The sequence below is a fragment of the Muscardinus avellanarius genome (assembly GCF_963383645.1).
Source record: "Muscardinus avellanarius genome assembly, chromosome: 3".
Classification (NCBI taxonomy): Eukaryota; Metazoa; Chordata; class Mammalia; order Rodentia; family Gliridae; genus Muscardinus; species Muscardinus avellanarius.
Window position 1 is genome coordinate 139,529,752 of NC_137788.1, and position 21,707 is coordinate 139,551,458.

At 49.6% G+C, this 21,707-nt stretch overlaps 1 protein-coding gene across 2 annotated transcripts; it reads left to right on the forward strand.

Annotated features, from left to right (window-relative positions):
• Positions 1-9,423: 9,423 nt before the first annotated feature.
• Positions 9,424-17,049, forward strand: MPI (mannose phosphate isomerase; the record flags this gene model as incomplete). Of its 2 annotated transcripts, XM_080692500.1 has the most annotated exons (7): positions 9,463-9,546; positions 10,929-11,129; positions 11,876-12,017; positions 12,335-12,517; positions 15,177-15,350; positions 16,371-16,579; positions 16,831-17,049. In XM_080692500.1, the coding sequence occupies 7 exons, from the start codon at positions 9,463-9,465 to the stop codon at positions 17,047-17,049; spliced, it is 1,212 nt and encodes a 403-aa protein (XP_080548626.1). The 2 variants fall into 2 exon arrangements, with proteins under 2 accessions (XP_080548627.1, XP_080548626.1); XM_080692501.1 differs by lacking the exon at positions 12,335-12,517 and having other exon boundaries at positions 9,424-9,546.
• Positions 17,050-21,707: the final 4,658 nt, after the last annotated feature.

Genomic DNA, 21,707 nt, shown 5'->3' on the forward strand with positions numbered 1-21,707 from the left:
GGTCCTGGTTTTCCTGGTGCCCAAACTGCTAGGGTCCAGGCGGCGCTGGACTCGGGAGCCAGAAGTAGTACCGAGTCGTTTTCGACTGCTTCTCAGCTGATATCTTCCAACTTTGTGTGTCTAAAGTAAACTCCCCAAAGTAGGACAGGAAACTTCTTCCTTTTCCTAAGGGTCAAATTTGGGAGGTCCACACACGTCTCCATGTGTGTCTTCTCCATGCTCCGAGAAGACGAGGACCGTGCAGCAGCCCCCCCCCCATTCCAGCTCAGCATCCCCTTCCTTTAGGCCTCGCCCCCTGATCTCAAGTTTTATCGGTATAGAGATTGGGGATCCTTAAACCTGTGATCCACACTGGTGGGAACTGAAACCTGGGCATCATGCATTTATTATGTAAGTGAAGCCGGGCTTGGTGGCGCACACTTGTAATCTCAGCATTCGGGAGTATGAGACAAGAGGACCCGGGCTCGCGACCAGCCGCAGCTACTTAGTGAGGCCCTTTGCAACTCAGTGAGACTCTGTTCCAAAATAAGGATAAAAAATAGAGCTGGGGTGTAGCTTAGGGGTAGAATGTCCCTGGGTTCCATCCCCAGTACCGCAAAAAGAAAAAAACATTATTAATAGAACCTCAGTCATGGAGGAAGCAGCTGATTCAGTCCCCACAAACTATTCCTATCTTTCTGGCTTTGTTCATTTCTTATGTGGAACCCAGACACCATCATTTCTTACCTTGGACTAGAACACCACTGTCTATTATTCTTCATGTTGTAAATAAAGATTTTTTTTAATTTGGAATATTTTGTGTATTTTTTGTGTTTTGATACTGGGGATTGAACCCAAGGGCATTCTACCTATGAGCTCACCTCAGCCCTATTTTATTTTTACTTTTGTATTTGCTTATTTATTTATTGTGGTACTGGGGATTGAGCCCAGGAGCGTTCTGCCTCAGCTACACCCCCAGCCCTACTTTATATTTGTTTTTGAAACAGGCTCTCACTTGGTTGATGAGTCTCAGTACTTGCTGAGGCTGTCCTCGAACCTGCCATTATCCTGTCTCAGCCTCCCAACTACTGGGATTACAGGCATGGGCCATCACGCCCTCCTTCATTTTTATTTATTTTTTGTTGTTGTTGTTTTGTTTTGTTTTTTGTGGTTCTGTAGTTTGAACTCGGGCATTTTACCTCTGAGCTACACTCCCATTCCTATTTTATTTATTCATTTATTTTTGTAGTGCTGGAGATTGAACCCAGGGGCATTCTACTTCCAAGTTACACCCCCAGCCCTATTATTTTGAAACAGGGTTTCACTAAGTTGTGGAGAGCCTAAGTAGCTGAGGCTGTCCGCGAACCACGTTGCTCCTGTCTCAGCCTCTCAAGTACTGAGATTGTTTGTTTGTTTGTTTGTTTGTTTATGGTACTGGGGGTGGGACCCAGGGGCTTTTCTACCTCCGGGCTATACTCCCAGACCTATTTTATTCTTTATTGGAAACAGGGTCTCACTAAGTTGCTGAGAGCCTCACTAAGTAGCTGAGGCTGGCTTCCAACCTGTGTGATCCTCCTGTCTCAACCTCCCAAGCGCAGGGATTACAAGCATCTGCCACCATGCCCGACTCTGGCCAATTTTATTTTTTTAGTCTGAAACTCACTAAGTTGCCGAGGCCTTAACTAAGTACCTGAGACTAGATACAAACCTTCAATCCTCCTGACTCATCCTCCCAAGTTCTGGGATTACAAGGCTGCACCACCAGGCCCATCTTATTTTTATTTTTCTGAAATAGAATCTCACTATGTTGCACAGGGTGGTATACAACTCCTAGGTTCAAGTGATTCTCCCACCTTAGGCTCCTTAATAGCTGGAACTGTAAATGCACACTGCCATGCCCATTTCCAGATCCATTTCAAGAGGATCGAATTAGCGGGGCCTGGTGGCCCAGACCTGTAACCTCATTATTTGGGAAGTTGAGACAGGAGGATTGCAGGTTCAAAGACGTCCTCTGCAATTTAGGGAAACCCTGCTTCAAAAATAAAGGGCTAGGGGGTGTAGCTCAGTGGTAGAATACAATTCATAGTACCACAAAATAAAGTAAAATAAAATAAAAATGAAGGAGCCGGGCGTGGTGGCGCACGCTTGTAATCCCTGCGCTTGGGAGGCTGAGACAGGAGGATCGCACAGGTTCGAAGCCAGCCTCAGCTACGTAGTGAGGCTCTCGGCAACTTAGTGAGACCCTGTTTCCAAATAAAATATAAAATAGGTCTGGGAGTATGGCCCAGAGGTAGAAAGCCTCTGGGTTCCACCCTAGTACCACCAATAAATAAATAAATAAATATAAAAATAAAAAGGAAGGAGATGTGGTGGCACATGCCGTTACTTGGGAGGCCAAGACATGAGGATCACAGGTTCAAAGGCAACCTTAGCAAGTAGCAAGACTCTCAGCAACCAGGTTAGACCCTGTTTTAAAAACAAAAATCAAAGCCGGGCGTGGTGGCACACACTTGTCATCCCAGCATTTGGGAGGCTGAGACTGGAGGATCGCGGTCGCCAACCTCAGCTACTTAGTGAGGTCTCTTGCAACTCAGTCAGACCTTGTTTCAAAATAAAGAATAAAAAATCAGGCTGGGGTGTAACTTGGAGGTAGAATGCCCTGGGTTCCATCCCCAGTACCGCAAAAAAAAAAAATTAAAATTAAAAAGGGCTGGGGGTGTTACTCAGAGGTAAAAAGCCCCTTTGGGTTAAAACCCCTGTACCACTAAAAAAAATTAATTAAAAATAACAATTAGCCGGGCGTGGTGGTGCACGCTTGTAGTCCCCGCGCTTGGGAGGCAGAGACAGGAGGATCGTGCAGGTTTGAAGCCAGCCGTGCTGGCTTAGGAGACCCTGTTTCCAAACAATAAAATAGGTCTGGGAGTGTAGCCTGGAGGTAGAAGGGCTTCCAGGAACCCCAGTACCACAAAAAAAAAAAAAAAAAAAGACGATTAGCCCTGCATGATGGTACATACTTGTAATCCCAGTACTTGGGGGCTGAGACAGGTGGATCCCAGGTTTGCGGCTAGCTCCAGCAACATAGTAATGCCCTTTGCAACTCAATGAGACCCTTTTTTTTTCTCTTGGTATTGGACATTGAACCCAGAGGCTTTCTATCTCCAAGCTACACTCCCAGCCTGATTTTATTTCTTTACGTGGAAGCAGGGTCTCACTAGGTTTCTGAGAGCCTTGCTATGTTACAGAGGCTGGCTTTGAACCTTCAATCCACCTGTCTTAGCCTCCCAAGTACTGGGATTACAAGCATGTGCCACCATGCCTGCCAGTAAGACCTTTTTTTTTTTTTATTGGTGGTACTGGGGGTGGAACCCAGAGACTTTCTACCTCCAGGCTATACTCCCAGACCTATTTTCTATTTTATTTGGAAACAGGGTCTCACTAAGTTGCTGAGAGCCTCACTAAATAGCTGAGGCTGGCTTTGAACCTGTGCAATCCTCCTGTCTCAGCCTCCCAAGCGCGGGGATTACAAGCGTGCGCCACCACGCCCGGCTTTTTTTTCTTTTTTTTTTTTTTTTTTTTTTTTAATGTGGGTCTGGGAATGGAACCCAGGGACATTAAACCTCCGAGCTACACCCCCTGCCCTACTTTTTTTATTCTTTATTTTGAAATAGGGTCTCACTAAGTTGTGGAGGGCCTCACTAAGTAGCTGAGACTGTCCGCGAATCCTCCAGTCTCAGCCTCCCGAATGCCAAGATTACAAGCATATGCCACCATGCCCGGTTGAGATCCTATTTTAAAGTAAAAAATAAAGCCAGGTGTAGTGGAAAAAAAAAGAATAGATCTGGGGATATAGTTTAGAGGTAGAAAGCCCCTGGGCTCAATCCCCAGTAACATGTGCACGTGTTAAAAACACACACACCCTCATACACACACATGCACACAGAATAAATAATAAAGGAGATGAAACTTTTAAAGATCTCTCTGTTAATCTTTTTTTTTTTTTTTTTTTTTTTTTAGTACTGAGGGTGGAACCCAGGGGCATTCTACCTCTGAGCTTCACCCCCAGCCCTATTTGTTTTTTTACACAGGGTCTCACTAAGTTGCATAAGGCCTCACTCAGTAGCTGAGGCTGGCTGTGAACCTCAATCCTCCTGTCTCAGCCTCCCAAGTACTGGGATTACAAGCGTGTGCCACCTCGCCTGACATTTTCTGTTAATTTCTATAGAGGCCTAATTTTTTAGTTTGGCCTCTGGAGCTCCAGGATGTGCTCTTACCTCCTGTCCTGCCTCCCATCTCTTTGTCTGGCCACCGGTGCATCCCAGCCTTCCCAGGGGCTTTTCAGTTCCTCGGACATCCCTCTGCCTCAGGGCTTCGCACGTGCTGTCCCCAGACCGGGATGCTCTTCCCGCACGTCCCCATGTCTCCTTATCCTTCAAATCCAAGCTCAGGCCCTTCGCGGTGGCTTTCCTCGCTGGGCGTGGTGGCACACACCTGGAATCCTAGCTGGAGGCTGAGGCTGGTGGACCACATGCTGTAGGCCAAACTGGGCAACCTAACAAGACCCTGTCTCAAAATAAAAATAATAAATGGGGTGAGGATTAAGCACATCTGGGTTCAATCCCCAGTACTGTAAAACAAAAATAGTGGCTCCATCAAAAGCTTTCCTATTACCCTGTACTCTTCTCCATAACGCCTGCTGTAATGACACACATAGGGGGTTGTTTGCGGCCGTCTGTCCAGTAGACTCCATGAGGACAGAGGTAGAGTCTGTGTTGCTCATTTGGTGTTTCTGGCACTAACATAGTACCAAGCACATGACAGGCTCTTAGTAAATACTTCCTGTTTCTTTCACCCACTTCTCTTATTTTCCTCTCCCCTAACTCCCAAGTATCCACTGGGGTTCAGCCCTCATTTTTTTTTTTTTTTTTTTTTTTTTTTTTTTTTTTTTGGTGGTGGTACTAGGGTTCCTGGAAGCCCTTCTACCTCCAGGCTACACTCCCAGATCTATTTTATTTTTATACTTATTTATTTATTTATTTATTTATTTTGGTGGTACTGGGGGTAGAACCCAGAGGCTTTCTACCCCTGGGCTATACTCCCAGACCCGTTTTATATTTTATTTGGAAACAGGGTCTCACTAAGTTGCTGAGAGCCTCACTAAGTAGCTGAGGCTGGCTTCGAACCTGTGCGATCCTCCTGTCTCAGCCTCCCAAGCGCGGAGATTGATTACAAGTGTGCGCCACCACGCCGGGCTTGACCTATTATATATTATATATATTTTTTTACTTTTGGAAACAGGGTCTCTTAAGCCAGCGTGGCTGGCTTCAATCTATCTGTCTCCGCCTCGCAAGCGCGGGGATTACAAGCGTGCGCCACCACGCCCGGCTTCAGCCCTAATTTTGTTTCTTATTTGGAAACGGTCTCAGTAGGTTGCTGAGAGCCTTGTGAAATCGCCAAAAGCTGGCTTTGAACCTGCGATCCTCCGTTCTCAGCCTCCCAAGTACTAGGATTACAAGTGCACCAGCATGCCCAGCTCAGCCAACATTTCTCCAGGAAATACCCTCTAGTGAGAGGCTGCAAGGGATCTTTGTGCATGTCCCCGGAGAAGCTGCCTCCCCCTCAGTCCTTATGGCTTCCCCTCCAAGGGCCGAGGCAGTTCCAGAGGAGAACATGGAACATGCCGTGCGCTGTCTAACCTTATCTCTGGCAGCCTCGTATAACGCTGGGCTGGCAGGGAAGGAACGGAACTTGATTATAACCACTGTGGAGGCTGTCCACCCACGGTCTCTAAAGATCCCGACGCTCTGTCCTCTTTCTCTTTTTTCACCTACCTCTAAGTGACAACTCCAGCCCTATTTATTTTATTTTATTTTATTTTATTTTATTTTATTTTTGTGTGGTACTGGGGGTAGAACCCAGGGGCTACCTCCGGGCTATACCCTCAGCCCTATTTTAGACTTTATTTGGAAACAGGGTCTCACTAAGTTGCTGAGAGCCTCACTCAGTAGCTGAGGCTGGCTTCGAACCCGTAGGATCTTCCTGTCTCAGCCTCCTAAACACTGGGATTACACCACCATGCCCAGCTCCTATTTTATTTTGAAACAGGGTCTTGCCAAATTGCTGAAACTAGTCTCAACCCTGTGATCCTCTTTTCTCAACCCCTCAAGTATTGGGATTCCAGACACACACCATTACACCAGTCTTTTTTCCTTTTTTTTTTTTTTTCTGTGTGTATGTGGTGCTAGGGATTGAGCCCAGGGGCATTCAACCTCTGAGCTACACCCCAACCCTATTTTTTTTATTATTTATTTTGAAACAGGGTCTCACTAAGTTGCAGAGGGCCTCATTAAGTAGCTGAGACTGTCAGCGAACCATGATCCTCCTGTCTCAGCCTCCCAAGTACTAGGATTACAAACCTGCACCACCACGCCTAGCTCCTTTTATTTTGTGATACTGGGGATAGAACCCAGGGGCATTTGACCTCCGAGCTACACCCCCAGCCCTATTTTTTATTCTTTTTTTTTTAAACAGGGTCTCCTTGCTAAATAGCTGAGGCTGTCTGTGAACCACTATCCTCCTGTCTTAACCTCCCAAATGCTGGGATTATAAGTATGCGCCACCACGCCAAGCCCTATTTTTTATACTTTATTTTGAAAGAAGTAAGAAACAGATTCCTTATTTTGAAACAAATACTAATAATTTTTTTTTTTGGTGGTACTGGGGTTCCTGGAAGCCCTTCTACCTCCAGGCTACACCCCCAGACCTACCCAGACCTATTTTTACATTTTTTATTTGGAAACAGGGTCTCCTAAGCCAGCGCGCGTGGCTGGCTTCGAACCTGCGCGATCCTCCTGTCTCTGCCTCCCAAGCGCGGGGATTACAAGCGTGCGCCACCACGCCCGGCCGAATAAAAATTTTTTATTCTTATTCTGTAGCTGAGGCTGGCGGCAAACCAGCAATCCTCCTGTCTCAGCCTCTCAAGTATTGGTTACAAGCGTGCACCACCACGTCTGGCTTTTCCTTTTTTTATTTTGAAACAAGGTCTCCTTCGGTTGCTGAGGCTGACCTCAAACTTGCAATGCTCCTGCCTTAGCGTCCTGAGTACTACACTGCCTGGCTATAGCAATAACTTTCCCCCTGGGTATAGTAACAACCTTTTTTGGTATGTATGGTACTGAAGCGAAACCAGGGGCGTTCTACCTCCAAGCTATACCCCCAGCCCTATTTTATTTGAAACAAGATCTCACTAAGTTGCGGAAGTCCTTGCTAAATTTCTGAGGCTGGCTGGAACTTGTAATCTTCCTGTCTCAGCTCCCAAGTACTGAGATTACAAGGGTGCTTTGTAGCAATAAATTTCTTTTTTTTTTTTTTTTTGGTGGTACTGGGGGTGGAACCCAGAGGCTTTCTACCTCAAGGCTATACTCCCAGACCTATTTTATACTTTATTTGGAAACAGGGTCTCACTAAGTTGCTGAGAGCCTCACTAAGTAGCTGAGGCTGGCTTCGAACCTGTGCGATCCTCCTGTCTCAACCTCCCAAGCGCAGGGATTACAAGCGTGCGCCACCACGCCCGGCGTAGCAATAAATTTCTAACCACTGAAATGCTCAGAGTAAAACCTGAACTCCTCACCCTAGCCTAGGAAGCTATGCCCACTGCCTTTCTTCTGCAACCTTCTCGTTTTCCCCAGCCCTGCTCACTCTGGCCCTTCGCTGTTTACTCCTGGACAGGCAGGCACCTGGTTCCCCAGGTTTCCACTTAAGGCTTTTTCTCTAGCAGTTTCCTCTGGCTCAAGCTGTCTTCCTTTCCTTCCTCACCTGTAAGTCTGTGCTCAGATCTTGCATTCCAATAAGGCTTGCTCAAATAGCCTTCTGAGCTGGGCGTGGTGGTGCACACTTGTAATCCCAGTGTTTAGGAAGCTGAGACAGGAGATCACACAGGTTTGAAGCCAGCCTCAGCTACTTAGTGAGGCTCTCAGCAACTTAGTGAGACCCAGTTTCCAAATAAAGAATACAATAGGTCTGGGAGTATAGCCTGGAAGTAAAAAAGCCCCTGGGTTCCACACTCAATACCGTCAAAAAAAAAAAAAATAGCCTTCTGAGTTCTGGAAACTGCATCCCACTCCTACCTGCCCTCTTACCTACTGTAGCCTTTATTACTGTGTGTGTGTGTGTGTGTGTGTGTGTGTGTGTGTGTGTGTGTGTGTTTAGTGTGTGTTTATGTGTTTTACTGGGGATTGAACCCAGGGCATTCTGCCTCTGAGCTACATCATCACCCCTATTTTATTTTATTTTATTTTTGTGGTACTAGAGATGGAACTCAGGGGCATTCTACTTCCGAGCTCCAGCTCCAGCCCTATTTTATTATTTTATTTTGAAACAGGGTCTCATTAAGTTGCAGATGGCCTCACTAAGTGGCTGAGGATGGCTGTGAACCTGCGATCCTCCAGTCTCAGCCTTCCAAGTACCGGATTACAAACTTGTGCTACTACACCCGCCTTATTTTTATTTTGAAACAGGGTCTCGCTATGTTGCTGAGTCTACTTGTCGAGGCTTTCCTCGAACCTGCGATCCTCCAGTCTCAGCCTCCCAAGCACTGGGATCACAAGTGTGCATCACCACGTCATTTATTAATTAATTAATTAATTAATTTATTTATTTATTTATCGGTACTGGGGATGGAACCCAGGAGCATTGTACCTCCGAGCTACACCCCATACCTATATTTTAGTCTTTATTTTGAAACAGGGTCTCACTGAGTTGCATAGGGCCTCAGTAAGTAGCTAAGGCTTACCGGGCACCGGGATCCTCTTGTCTCAGCCCCCCAATGCTGGGATTACAAGGTTATGGGCAAAGAGCATCTAAGCCAGCCGCGGGCACCTGGGAACTACGTTTCCCGTGGAGCCCCGCGCGAGCGCGCGGGTGCTGCTGGGAAGGGCGTGCGTGCGGAGAGCCGGGTCCGGTTCCGCGGGGATGGCGAGCCAGCGAGGTGAGCGGTTGGCCGGTGCTCGGCGAGTCGGGCGGTTGTCTTGCAGTGGGATCTAATCCGGGCAAGAGCCGCCACGTTGAGCCCAACTCTGGGACTCCAAGGAAAGAGGGGTGGTGCCCGGTAAAGGAGAGAGCACTTTCGCTGGGCTTGCCGGGCTCCAGGAGAGGGTGCCCTCGCCCCCGGGCTGCGCTTGGAGACGGGTTGCGGCGGGGTGAGTACTTCCAGCTCCCTCCCGGTCACCTGGACGCAGCTCTCTCACGGCAGACGAAAACCGTATCTGCTCGTCTTACGGACAGGAGCGTCAAGCTCGCGGACACATGGTTCTCCCCCAGCAGTGTGTAGACCCGCGTTTGACTCGACCCTAGTCAAACCTACCTGCTGGAGCCCTGGATCTTCGGAGAGGAGGGCCAGGTCTGAGGAGCGGAGTGGACGCTGACTCTCTGTCTGTGCCCCTAGTGTTCCCGCTCTCCTGTGCGGTGCAGCAATATGCTTGGGGGAAGATGGGCTCCAACAGCGAAGTGGCACGGCTGCTGGCCAGCAGCGACCCCCTGGCCCAGATCTCAGAGGACAAGCCATATGCAGAGGTGAGAACCGAGCTGCACATCGCCCGCCTTAGCCATAGGTGAGACCAAAGGGCACGAGGCAAGCCATACGGGTCAGCTGGGAAGAGTAGGAGAGAGGACCTGGAGGCCTTCTTGGTTCTTCACGGCAGTGCAGGTCAGTGGGCGCAAGGGTGGCACCAAAACACAAGAGGCTTTGTTATAGGCATCTGGGGTTTCCAGTACCTCTTTCTTCAACAACACTCAGCATTTTTTTTTTTTTTTTTTTGGTACTTGGAATTGAAGCCGGGGCATTGCACCTCGAGCTACACCCTCAGCCCTTTTTATTTTTTATTTTGAAACAAGATCTTGCTAAGTTGCTGAGGGACTCACTAATTTGCTGAGGCTGGATCCAAACCTGTGATCCTTCTGTCTCAGCTGCCCAAGTACTGGGATTACGGATGCACACCAACGGAGCCTGGTTCTCATCACTTACTGAAAAAAAAAAAAAAAATGGAACTGAGGGGCATTCTACCTCTGAACTATACTCCCAGCCCTATTTTTTATTCTTTATTTTGAAACAAGATCTCACTAAGTTGCTAAGGGCCTTACTAAGTAGCTGAGGCTGTCCATAAACCTGTGATCCTTCTGTCTCAGCCACCCAGATTCTGGGATGACAAGCATATGCCATCATGCCCAGCACTTACTGAATTCTAACTCAGCCCACTTTGATGATAAATTGTGTGTGTGTGTGTGTGGGGGGGTACTGGGGTTCCTGGAAACCCTTCTACCTCTGGGCTACACTCCCAGAACCATTATATATATATTTTTTATTTTATTTTGGAAATCAGGGTCTCTTAAGCCAGCGAGGCTGTCTTTGAACCAGTGCGATCCTCCTGTCTCCTCCTCCCAAGCACAGGGATTACAAGCGGATTACAAGCGTGAGCCACCACGCCTGGCAATAAAATTTTTTACTTTGTGCATTTTTATTAGTCTAAAACATTCCTTTTATCTAAATAGTTGAGAAAAAGACCAAACATAGAAAGGCTGTAGCCTGTGCTTATCAGACGGGAATAAATGAATGTTAACCCCTCATACAGTTGTTTGAGAGTCATGGCTTTTCAGTGACCTTTACAATGCAGGTGTCATTCTCATTATTGGACCAAAAAAAAAACAAAAACAAAAAAAAACAACCCAATTTTAGAGAAGGGAAACAGAGCTCGCCCAAGCTCCACAGCTGGCTAGAGGCAGGCTAGGATAGGGCATGGGTCTCCTTACTCCTGGTGATCAGGGGTCGGCTACCCCCCTTGTCTGTGATGGTGTGTCCTGGGAGACTGTCGCAGGACTCAGCTTCTCTGCGGGGAGCACACATAACTTGGGGCAGGCCAGCCAAACCTCCTCCTCTCCCAAGTTTCTTGTCTTTTCAGCTGTGGATGGGAACACATCCCCGGGGAGATGCCAAGATCCTTGACAACCGCATCTCGCAGAAGACTCTGGGCCAGTGGATTGCTGAGAACCCCGACTGCTTAGGCTCAAAGGTCAAGGACACCTTTAATGGCAAGCTGCCCTTCCTCTTCAAAGTGCTGTCTGTGGAAACGGCCCTGTCCATCCAGGCACACCCTAACAAGGTACAAGATCAGAGTGGAGTGTGGCGGTCAGGGCAGAGAAAGGTTAAATCAGGGCCCTCCCACAACTTTTATGGCTGTTTTGAGCTGCCTAAAGCCCATAGCAACCTCCAGCCCAGAGCTAAATCCAGGCCTGAGGACTCCCAAATTATCTCTGTAAGGCCAGATGGTGGTGACACATGTCGAGTGGACAGCTGGCCAGCCTGTGCCAGGGGCGTTTCTCCAAGTCCACTCCCAGGGACGCGTTCCTGGTCTTCTCTTACCTAGTCTAGATGTGTTCATATCTGTCATTTTCCCAGCTTGCTCCCTGGGAAAGTTCCACCTCCAGAGCAGGGCCGGCACCCGAGCTGTTGCCTCAGTTCTGCCACTGTGGGACCCTCCTGTACGAGCCTCTAAGTCCCGGCCTAAGCAACTGTCTGTCCAAATTCTTCATTTTTTAGACAGGGCAAAGAAGACCCAGAGAAGGGAGGGATTTACCCACAGTCACAGCTTGGTAGGCCCCAGGGCTTGGTTCAGTGTTCAGGTTTGCCGATTCACTGGCCAGGCCTCTTAGAGCGCTCCAGCTCTCCCCCAGGTTTTGCCTGTTGCTCTGTCCTGGGGTGGCTGAACCCCAAGTCTCTGCACCCTGCCTTGACCAGGTTCATTGGCATAGGCAAGAAGCTGTTAGCAGCTGGGGAGGGCAGAGAGTGGGGGGACTGGTGTTTGTGCGAGGGGATGGCTGCACTCTGTCCTCTCCTGGCCACCTACAGGAGCTGGCAGAGAAGCTGCACGTCCAGGCTCCACAGCACTACCCTGATGCCAACCACAAGCCAGAGATGGCCATTGCCCTCACCACCTTCCAGGGCCTGTGTGGCTTCCGGCCAGTTGAGGAGATTCTAACCTTTCTGAAGAGTAAGATGAGACAGAATGCTGCGGCATGTGTCCTGGGCCTGGGAAGTGTGGGGAACCCAGGCCGGAGTGAGAATAGTAACAGAACAGAGGCCGGGTCATAGGAATGCGGGGCCCCCTGGCTGGGTGTGGGCCAGACAAGTGAGACCCGACTCGAGTGTGGCTGCCCAGGGCTGGCGGTGGGAATTGCTTTGCACTGCAGGGTTTGCTTAGCTGCCTGGCTCCAGGGTGGAGGGGTTGTGGAGGGCTCCTCTAAGTCCTCACTTCTGTGAGCTCCATCTACCATTCCTGATACGAGCCCTGGCCTGGCCCTGCTGCAGAGGTGCCCGAGCTCCAGCTCCTGATCGGGGATGCCGCCGCCGCACAGCTGAGGCAGAGTGTGAGCAGCGGGGCCCCGGCCATGGCCTCTGCTCTGCGGAGCTGCTTCTCCCACCTCATGAGGAGCGAGAAGAAGATGGTGGTGGGCCAGCTCAACCTGTTGGTGAAGCGGATCTCCCAGCAAGGTGGGCACGGTGATATGCCTGGGCTCCCGGGCACAGACACGAGCCCTTTGCCCAAGGGAAAGGACTTGGCTCAGGGGCTTGCTGTCCTCCACCTTCTCTCCCAGTTTGTAGAACAAGGCCCTGGGTTGGGTGCTGCTTCCTGACTGCTCTAGAAGACGCTTCCCACCCAGGCAGCGACGCTTCTCCCCAGCCCTGCAGCTGCTTCCTAGGGACACACTTGCATCAGGGCTGGAGGACAGGAAGGGGCCAAGGGTCATCCCACTCCTCTAGAGGCCGGACGCCTAGTTCTCCCAATCATGTACCCAGCTTGCGCTAATTAAGGAGAGTCCAGGAAACGACTGGCGTGTGTGGTCACGCCACCTTTGGGTTGAGGAGTCAGTCTAGGCAGTGAGAAACGAAAGGCAGACAAATTCTCAGCTCTGCGCTGATGTGGCGGTTGAAGTCTAAGCTCCTTTTCCTGGTGCCCCTGCCCCTTCTCCAGGTGGCCCCGGAGCTCTCTTCTTTTTTTATCTGTGCACATTTCTCCTGCTGAGGAAACTGGAGCCACAAGGCACCGTTGCTTTTACCCAAGCATATTGGTGGTAGTATTGGGTGTTTTATCACAGCAGAACGGTCGCTCTTGCCCTGAGCTCTCACAGCTCCTGGCTCATGCACCCAGGTCTCGCCCTTAGCACCCATGAGCATGCTCTCATGTGCATGCTTGTTTTATTTATTTATTTACCTTTTTGCGGGTCTGGGGGTGGAACCCAGGGGCATTTGACCTCTGAGCTACACCCCCTGCCCTATTTTTTTATTTTTTATTTATTTATTTTTTTGATGCTACTGGGGTTCCTGGAAACCCTTTTACTTCTGGGCTACACTTCCAGACCTATTTTATACTTTTTATTTGGAAACAGGGTCTGCTAAGCCAGCGCGGCTGGCTTTGAACCCGCGCGATCCTTCTGTCTCCGCCTCCCAAGCACGGGGATTACAAGCGTGTGCCACCACGCCCAGCTATTCTTTATTTTTTGTTATTTTTATTTTTTATTTTTTGGTGGCACTGGGGTGGAACCCAGAGGCTTTCTACCTCCAGGCTATACTCACAGACCTATTTTATACTTTATTTGGAAACAGGGTCTCACTGAGTTGCTGAGAGCCTCACTCAGTAGCTGAGGCTGGCTTCGAACCTGTGCGATCCTCCTGTCTCAGCCTCCCAAGCGTGAGGATTACAAGTGTGCGCTTATTCTTTATTTTTTGAAACAGGGTCTCACTAAGTTGTGGAGGGCCTAAGTAGCTGAGGCTGTCTGCGAACTGTGATCCTCCAGTCTCAGCCTCCCAAATGCTAGGATTACAAGCGTGCGCCACCACGCCCGACACTGCATGCTTGTTTAAACTGGGGTTCAACCCAGGTCAGAGGCCTTCATGTTCTTCCCAGTGCTTAATGGATTAGCCATTTGGCAGTCTCTGTATGAAGACTCAGAACCACCCGCCAGCCCAGACCTGCTGGTTTCTTCGTTGTGGTACGCACAAACACCCGATCCCCACTTCTCTGCATACCTAAGTCAACCCAGCTCCCCCAGCCCTTCCTACCCCTTCCCAGAAGCCTGCCCTCACCCTGCGGCCCAGGCTGAGCTCATCTTCCCTTGGTCAGGGGCCAGGACACACTTTTGGCCCATGGCATATTCTGCCTCATGCTATCTGGAGTGGACAACCATCCTGTTTGCCTGGGACTGAGATATTTTTCTGAGAAGTGAGACTTTCAGTGCTATATAAAGGGGAAGTCCTGGGCAACTGGAGCGTGTGCCACCCTTGATGGACTCTTCTGGGTTACCTGTCTAGATTGAGTGCCAGGAGCAGTGGTTCTCAACTAGGGGCCATGGCGACTGTCTATATAGGATTCTGGTTGACAAACCTGGATTGGGAGTGGTGATAATGATATCTTGTGAATAGAGGCCAAAGAGAGCACAGGCAGCCCCCACAGCAAAGAATTTGGCCCCAAATGCTATTGCTGTTGAGAAATCTTGTCCTGAAAGGACCACATTCAGCCCTTGGAGGCCAGGCATGCATATGGTCAAGGTGTGAGAGAGAACATCTGTGTGGGTTGGAGTATCAGAAAGATGGATCCTAGAGGGTGTGGTGCTGCAAACCTGCCATCCCTATACTTGGGAGGCTGAGACAGGAGGATTGCAGGCTCATGGCCAGCCTCAGCAACTTCGACTGTTTCAAAATAAGAAATATAGGACTGGGAAGCCCGGCGTGGTGGGCACGCTTGTAATCCCAGTACTTGGGAGGCTGAGAGGATCGCAGGCTCGTGGCCAGCCTCAGCAACTTAGTTTAAGGCCTTCCACAACTTAGTGAGAGCCTGTTTCAAAATAAAGAATAAAAAATAGGGTTGGGAGTGTAGCTCAAAGGTAGAATGCCTCTGGGTTCAATCTCCAACACCCCCCACTGTCTGTCTGTCTGTCTATCTATCTATATTAGGAGACTGAGGAAATGAGAGAAAAGAGAGGAGAAAGGAGGGAAGGGAAGGGGAGGGGAAGAAGAGAAGGGAGGCTGGACCCCAAAGGGTGGAGGATAGTTAGGACAGCTTGTGCATTCCTGTGGCCAGGGACTCTTTTCTCAAGACTCCCTGGCCGGGGTGGGGCCGTGGACACCACTGAATGGTGCTCTGTGGCCCCAGTGTCCACGGGGAACAGCATGGAGGACATCTGCGGGGAGCTCTTGCTGCAGCTGCACCAGCAGTACCCAGGTGATATTGGTTGTTTTGCCATCTACTTCCTGAACCTGCTCACCCTGAAGCCGGGGGAGGCCATGTTTCTGGAGGCCAACGTACCCCATGCCTACCTGAAGGGAGGTGAGCCCTGTTTCCACAGTACTGCCGTCTCCCTTGGGCCTTGTCTCCCCATTTGGACAAAAGAGGGGGCAGGTGGTAGGGGAGACCCCTCAGGACCACCCAGCTCTGACAACTGGCTTGGTGGGGCTGCGAACGCCAGCTCTTGTAGGTGATGCTCATAGTCTCCCCGCAGCCTGGCGGTCAGTCCTCTGCCGAGCCCGCCGGTGAGTGTGGGAAGCACGGCTTAAACTCAGCCCTGTTGTGTTCTCCCCCTCATCTCACCCAGTCTGTGTGCGCCTGTTCTGCCTACCAGATTTTCTTTTCCTTGGCATTGGAGATTAAACCCAGAGATACTCTGCCGCTGAGCTCCCAGCCCTTTTTATTTTATATATTTACATATTTATTTATTTTTGTGGGTCTGGGGATGGAACCCAGGGGCATTCGACCTCCGAGCTACACCCCCTGCCCTATTTTTTATTCTTTATTTTGAAACCGGTCTCACTGAGTTTCAGAGGGCCTCACTAAGTAGCTGAGGCTGTCCGCGAACCATGATCCTTCCGTCTCAGGCTCCCGAATGCTGGGATTACAAGCGTGCGCCACCACGCCTGGCCCTTTTTATTTTTTGAGACAGGTTCTAAGTTTCCCAGGCTTGCCTCGAACTTGTGGCCCTCTTGCCATAGAATCCCAATTAGCTAAGATTACACTTGGCATCCCAGAGATTTTTACGTTTAAATATGCATTGCCTTAGAACTGTGTCACAATTTGACTGTTGGCAGCCTCTCAGGCATAGGATTCTGTTTCAGAAGGTTTGGGGCTCCCCAGGGGCTAACATGACTCCCCCTGACCATAGCGGGTGACCTGTCACCTGACTGCTGTTTGGTATCTTGGCCCCGTTCCCCCAGAAAATGTTTTCTGCACATTTTACCTTCCTGGGGTTGGGGTGGGGGTGGGGAGTCCCAGAGCTCAGGGTAGGAAGCCCAGCCCTGGAGCCAGATTCCAAGGCTTGTCATCACTGCGCTCATGACAACTGTCTGCCCCCAGACTGCGTGGAGTGCATGGCATGTTCGGACAACACCGTACGGGCCGGCCTGACACCCAAGTTCATCGACGTGCCGACCCTGTGTGAAATGCTCAACTATACCCCAACCCCCAGCAAGGACAGGCTCTTCCCTCCGACACAGAGCCAGGAGGACCCGTACCTCTCCATCTATGACCCCCCTGTGCCGGACTTCACCGTTATGAAGATGGAGGTGAGTGGGGGCCCATGGTGTCCTTGTGCAGTACGACACTCTGGCAAGGTCACAAGATGGGGAATACCATGTCTTCTGTCAAGCTCACCTGATGGTGACAGCCACAGGGCCCGTCCCCTGTAGCAGGGACCAGATGTGGCCCTCCGTGCTGGCGAGGGCTGAGTGGCGGTGGGGGCAGCAAGGCTTCCCTCTCTGCCTCGAGCTGTCCTGAGCTTGGGCTGATGGTGCTGTCCGACTTTCTTCCCGCCCAGGTCCCCGGCTCTGTCAGTGAATACAAGGTCCTGGCCCTGGACTCTGCCAGCATCCTCCTGGTGGTACAAGGGACGGTGACAGCCAGCACGCCCACAGCCCAGGCAGCAATCCCCCTGCAGCGTGGAGGGGTGCTCTTCATTGGGGCCAACGAGAGCGTCTCACTGAAGCTTACTGTGCCTAAGGACTTGCTGATATTCCGGGCCTGCTGTTTGCTGTAGAGGCCACAGCCTCCCTGACTCTCCTCTACCAGTCACCCTAAAGCCCAGCCAGCCTCACCTCTCAGACTCTGCCCAAGCCCCTTCCCTTCTCTGCACTCATTGGGTGCACCCTAGCAGAGCTGGGACGTGAACCTGAAGGTAATGGCCCCTGAGCTGAACCACCTCCAGGAATGAGCCCCTGTGAGAACTAAGGCTTGCCACTCCCCTCTCCCCTCCTCTCACACGTAAGCTAGGTTCTCGCCTGCTCAGGAGGCAGCTGTGCTGCTCTAGCCCATAGCATTAGGCTGTGCGGTGAGCCCTGTGACCCAGCGTTAGCATCCATCAGAGCAAGAGGCAAAGTGACTTCGCAGAACAGGGTTCTTGCCCTGGGACTACCCACGCCCTCTGCTGCCCAGGACCGGGAAAGGGCAGGCCTGTGGACTGACTTCAATTAAAGCTTACTTGTGTTGACACTGTCAGGTAAGGAGCATTCAGCGTTTGGCATTCCTGTCCCTGAAGTGGGCTGAGAGCTTTCCCTGGATGTTGTCCAGTTTTTGCTGTATTCCTACTTTACAGAGCTTCCTAAGCATAGGCAGGCTGGATTCCAGATCCTTTTATAGGAAGGAGTGGGAGAGGAAGCCAGTTTCAGCCTCAGATGCACAGCTTGCAGGCAGGCCTTGGGCCTCTTAGCTCTCCAGAGAGCTGGATCCAAGAACAGACTAGTGTCAGTGCTTCAGCAGCTGGCCCCAGCAGGGTCAGCCAGCCTGGGCTGCCCTGCCTATTCACTGATACACTGCTTGCTGCTGTAAGGCTATGAGGATAGTCTAGGTGCACCAGGCTGAGTGACCTGTAGCTCGGAGGTCAAATGCCCCTGGGTTCCATCCCCAGAACCCCCACACACACAATATATATCTACATATATACACACATATACACATATACATATATACACGTATATATACATATATACACATATACATATATACACACACATATATACGTATACACACACACACACACACACACACACACACACACACATATATATTTGTTGTTGTTGTTGTTGTTGTTGTTGTAGTAGCCAAACTGGGTATGGTGGCACATGCTTGTAATCGCAGTACTTGGGAGGCTGAGACAGGAGGATCGCGGGTTCATGGTCAGCCTCAGCTATTTATTGAGGCTCTCTGCAACTTAGACCCTGTTTCAAAATAGAGAATAAGCCAGGCTTGGGCATGGTGGCACACGCTTGTAATCCCAGCATTCGGGAGGCTGAGACAGGAGGATCACGGTTCACAGACAGCCTCAGCTACTAGTGAGGAGACCCTGTTTCAAAATAAAGAATAAAAATAGTGTTGGGGGTGTATCTCGGAGGTAGAATGCTCCTGGGTTCCATCCCTAGTACTGCAAAAAGGAAAAAAAAGTAGCCGAGCGTGGTAGTGCACACTTGTAATCCCAGAATTTGGGAGACTGAGACAGGAGGATTGTGGTTCATGGACAGCCTTAACTATTTAGGCCCTTTACAACTCAGTGAGACCCTGTTTCAAAATAAAAAAGAAATTAAAAAATAGGGCTGTGGTGTAGCTTGAAGGTAGAATGCCCCTGGGTTCCATCCTAAAAAAAAAAAAAAAAAAAAAAAAAAAAGGATATATTTTGAGCTGGGCACAGTGGCACATGCCTGTAATCCTAGTTTTTGGGAGGCTGAGACAGGAGGATAACAGGTTTGCAGCCAGCAACTTAGCAAGACCTTCCACAACTTAAGACTCTGTTTCAAAATAATAAAATAGGACTGGGGGTATAAACTCAGAGGCACAATGCCCCTGGGTTCAATGGTTCAATTCCTAGTACCACATACACAAAGTTTTGGGTCTCCCAGGCAGTGGTGCTTGCCTGTAATCTCAGTATTTGGGAGATTCAGACAGGAGGATCACAAGTTCAAGGTGTCAGCCTGGGTAACTTAGCAAGACCCTATTTCAATATAAAAAGGACTGGGGGTGTACTTTGGAAGTAGATTGCTCTTGAGATCAATCCCTAGTACAAGAAAAAAAAATTTTTTTTTTTGCAGGTCTGGGGATGGAACCCAGGGGCATTCGACCACTGAGCTACACCCCCTGCTCTATTTTTTTTATTCATTTTTAATTTTTAATTTTATTTTTTATTTTTGGTGGTACTGGGGTTTCTGGAAGCCCTTCTACCTTCGGGCTACACTCCTAGACCTATTTTATTTTTGGAAACAGGGTCTCTTATGCTAGCACGGCTGGCTTCGAACCTGTGCAATCCTCCTGTCTCTGCCTCCCAAGCGCGGGGATTACAAGCGTGCGCCACCGCGCCCGGGTATTCTTTATTTTGAAACAGGATCTCACTAAGTTGCGAAGGGCCTCACTAAATAGCTGAGCCTGTCTGCGAACCATAATCCTCCAGTCTCAGCCTCCTGAATGCTTGGATTACAAGTGTGCACCACAACGCCTGGCTAAAACTTGTTTTTTGCCTCCAAAATTTTTCAGATACTAAAAAAAAAAAAAAAAAGAATAAGCTGGGCATGGTAATGCATGATTTGTAATCCCAGTACTTGGGGAGGCTGAGAGGAGGATCACAGGTTTCCATATAGCCTCAGCAACTTGGTGAGACCATTAAAAAAATAATAGGAAGCTGGCATAATAATACACGCTTGAAATCCCAGCATTTGGGAGGCTGAGACCAGAGGATCTTTGCAGACAGCCTTAGTACTTAGCAAGGTCCTTCACAACTCTGTGAGACCATTTCAAGAAATAGAAAGACTAAGAGTTGGGCATGGTGGCACACGCTAATAATCCCAGCATTTGGGAGGCTGAGACAGGAGGATCACGGTTTGCAGGCAGCCTCAGCTACTTAGTGAGGTCCTGTTTTCTTTCTTTCTTTTTCTTTCTTTTTTTGGTGGTACTGGGGTTCCTGGAAACCCTCTACCTCCGGAATACACTCCCAGACCTATTTTTATACATTTTAATTTGGAAACAGGGTCTCTTAAGCCAGCACAGCTGGCTTTGAACCTGCATGATCCTCCTGTATCCGCCTCCCAAGCACGGGGATTACAACTATGCGCTACCACGTCCAACATAAGGCCCTGTTTTCAAATAAAGAATAAAAGAGCTGGGTGTGGTGGTGCATGCTTGTAATCCCAGCATTTGGGAGGCTGAGACAGGAAGATTCAGGTTCGCAGCCAGCCTCTGGTACTTAGGCCCTCTACAACTTGGTGAGACCTTGTTTCAAAATAAAGAATAAAAAATAGGGTTGGGGTTATAGCTCAGAGGTAGAATGTCCCTGGGTTCCATCCCCAGTACCTAAAAAAAAAAAAAAGATTATAAAAAAGTAACTTAGAGGTAGAATGCCCCTGGGTCTTACCACCAGTACCATAAGTAAGTAAATAAATAGACTAAGAAATAGGGCTGGGAGTGTAGTTTGGAGATGTAATGCCCCTGGGTTTTATCCCCAGTACTTTAAAACAAAATAAAAATAGGGCTGGGGGTTTAGCTTAGAGGTAGAATGCCCCTGGATTCAAACCCTAGTACCACATATACACACATAAGAAAAATATAGGATAGAAAGAAAGGGTTTGCTAAAGGGAGCCCATTCTAGAGAGACATGATCGGCTAGAGCCCACTTCACTCAGCCGCTGTGAGAAGGGCCAGAAAATGATACCACAGGGACAGCCAGGATGGGTCCTAGGAGAGACTGGCACTGTTGGGCTATTAAGCGGTTTCTTCACCTCAGGATTTCCAGGCCTTTAAAATCCTGTTGCAAAACAGACGCAGTTCACACATGATTGTGTTTATTATAATCGTACAGAGTGCAGAAGTGCAAGCCAGGTCTGTAAAGCACTGTAAACACCAATGGAACCACTCCTGTATGCAGGAAGCCCAGACACCTCTCCCGGGGCACCGGCATGACACCCAGCACTCTGCATTAAGGCAGTTGGGCTCTGGGCAACTTGGTACCTTGATTGGTGGTATTTTGGTCTGTGGCCCCTGGCCCCAAACATCTGAGCATTTCTATCCCACTTAATCACAAAAGGTCCCCTTCTCCAGATCCCTGCAGCTCTTCCCAGAAGGCAGTGCTCTCCAATGCAGGGCCACCCAGTTCTGGAACATCCATTCCAGGGGCAGTTGCAGCCAAGTACCCCAGAGTTGCTTACAGTAGTGCCCACCCAGAGGGTGTGGTTTGGGGCCGCCACCCTTCCGTCAGCAGCCACCAAATGGCCTCTCTGTTCTAACCAAGCCCCCACAGAAATACGGCTCCACAACCCGGCTCCTAGCGCAAGGCTGCCCCAGGTCTTTCTCTACAGCCCTGCATCTGCTTGCATGCCACGTGTGCTCTTCGACTCCACAGAAACCTGCAAGGCCCGGACCGTCTGTGACAGAGCAAAGGGTTCAGAATGGAGATTTTCTTGTGCTCTTTGCACAAGAATGTTGGGCCCCTGAGTAGAGTTGCAGAGTCCCATTCCAGAACAGAACAGCCGTCCACCTCCCTTGTCCCAGACCCTCTGGTCTCTGACCCATCTTCCTTCTGTTATGCTGCTGGCTAGCAGAGTAAGTCAGCTACAACCCCTAGATCCTGTAAACTTCCCAACCTTCCAGACTGAAAAGACAAAGATATATTCATTAAGCCTACTAGGATGACCCTCAAGACGACAGCCATCTGACAAGTAA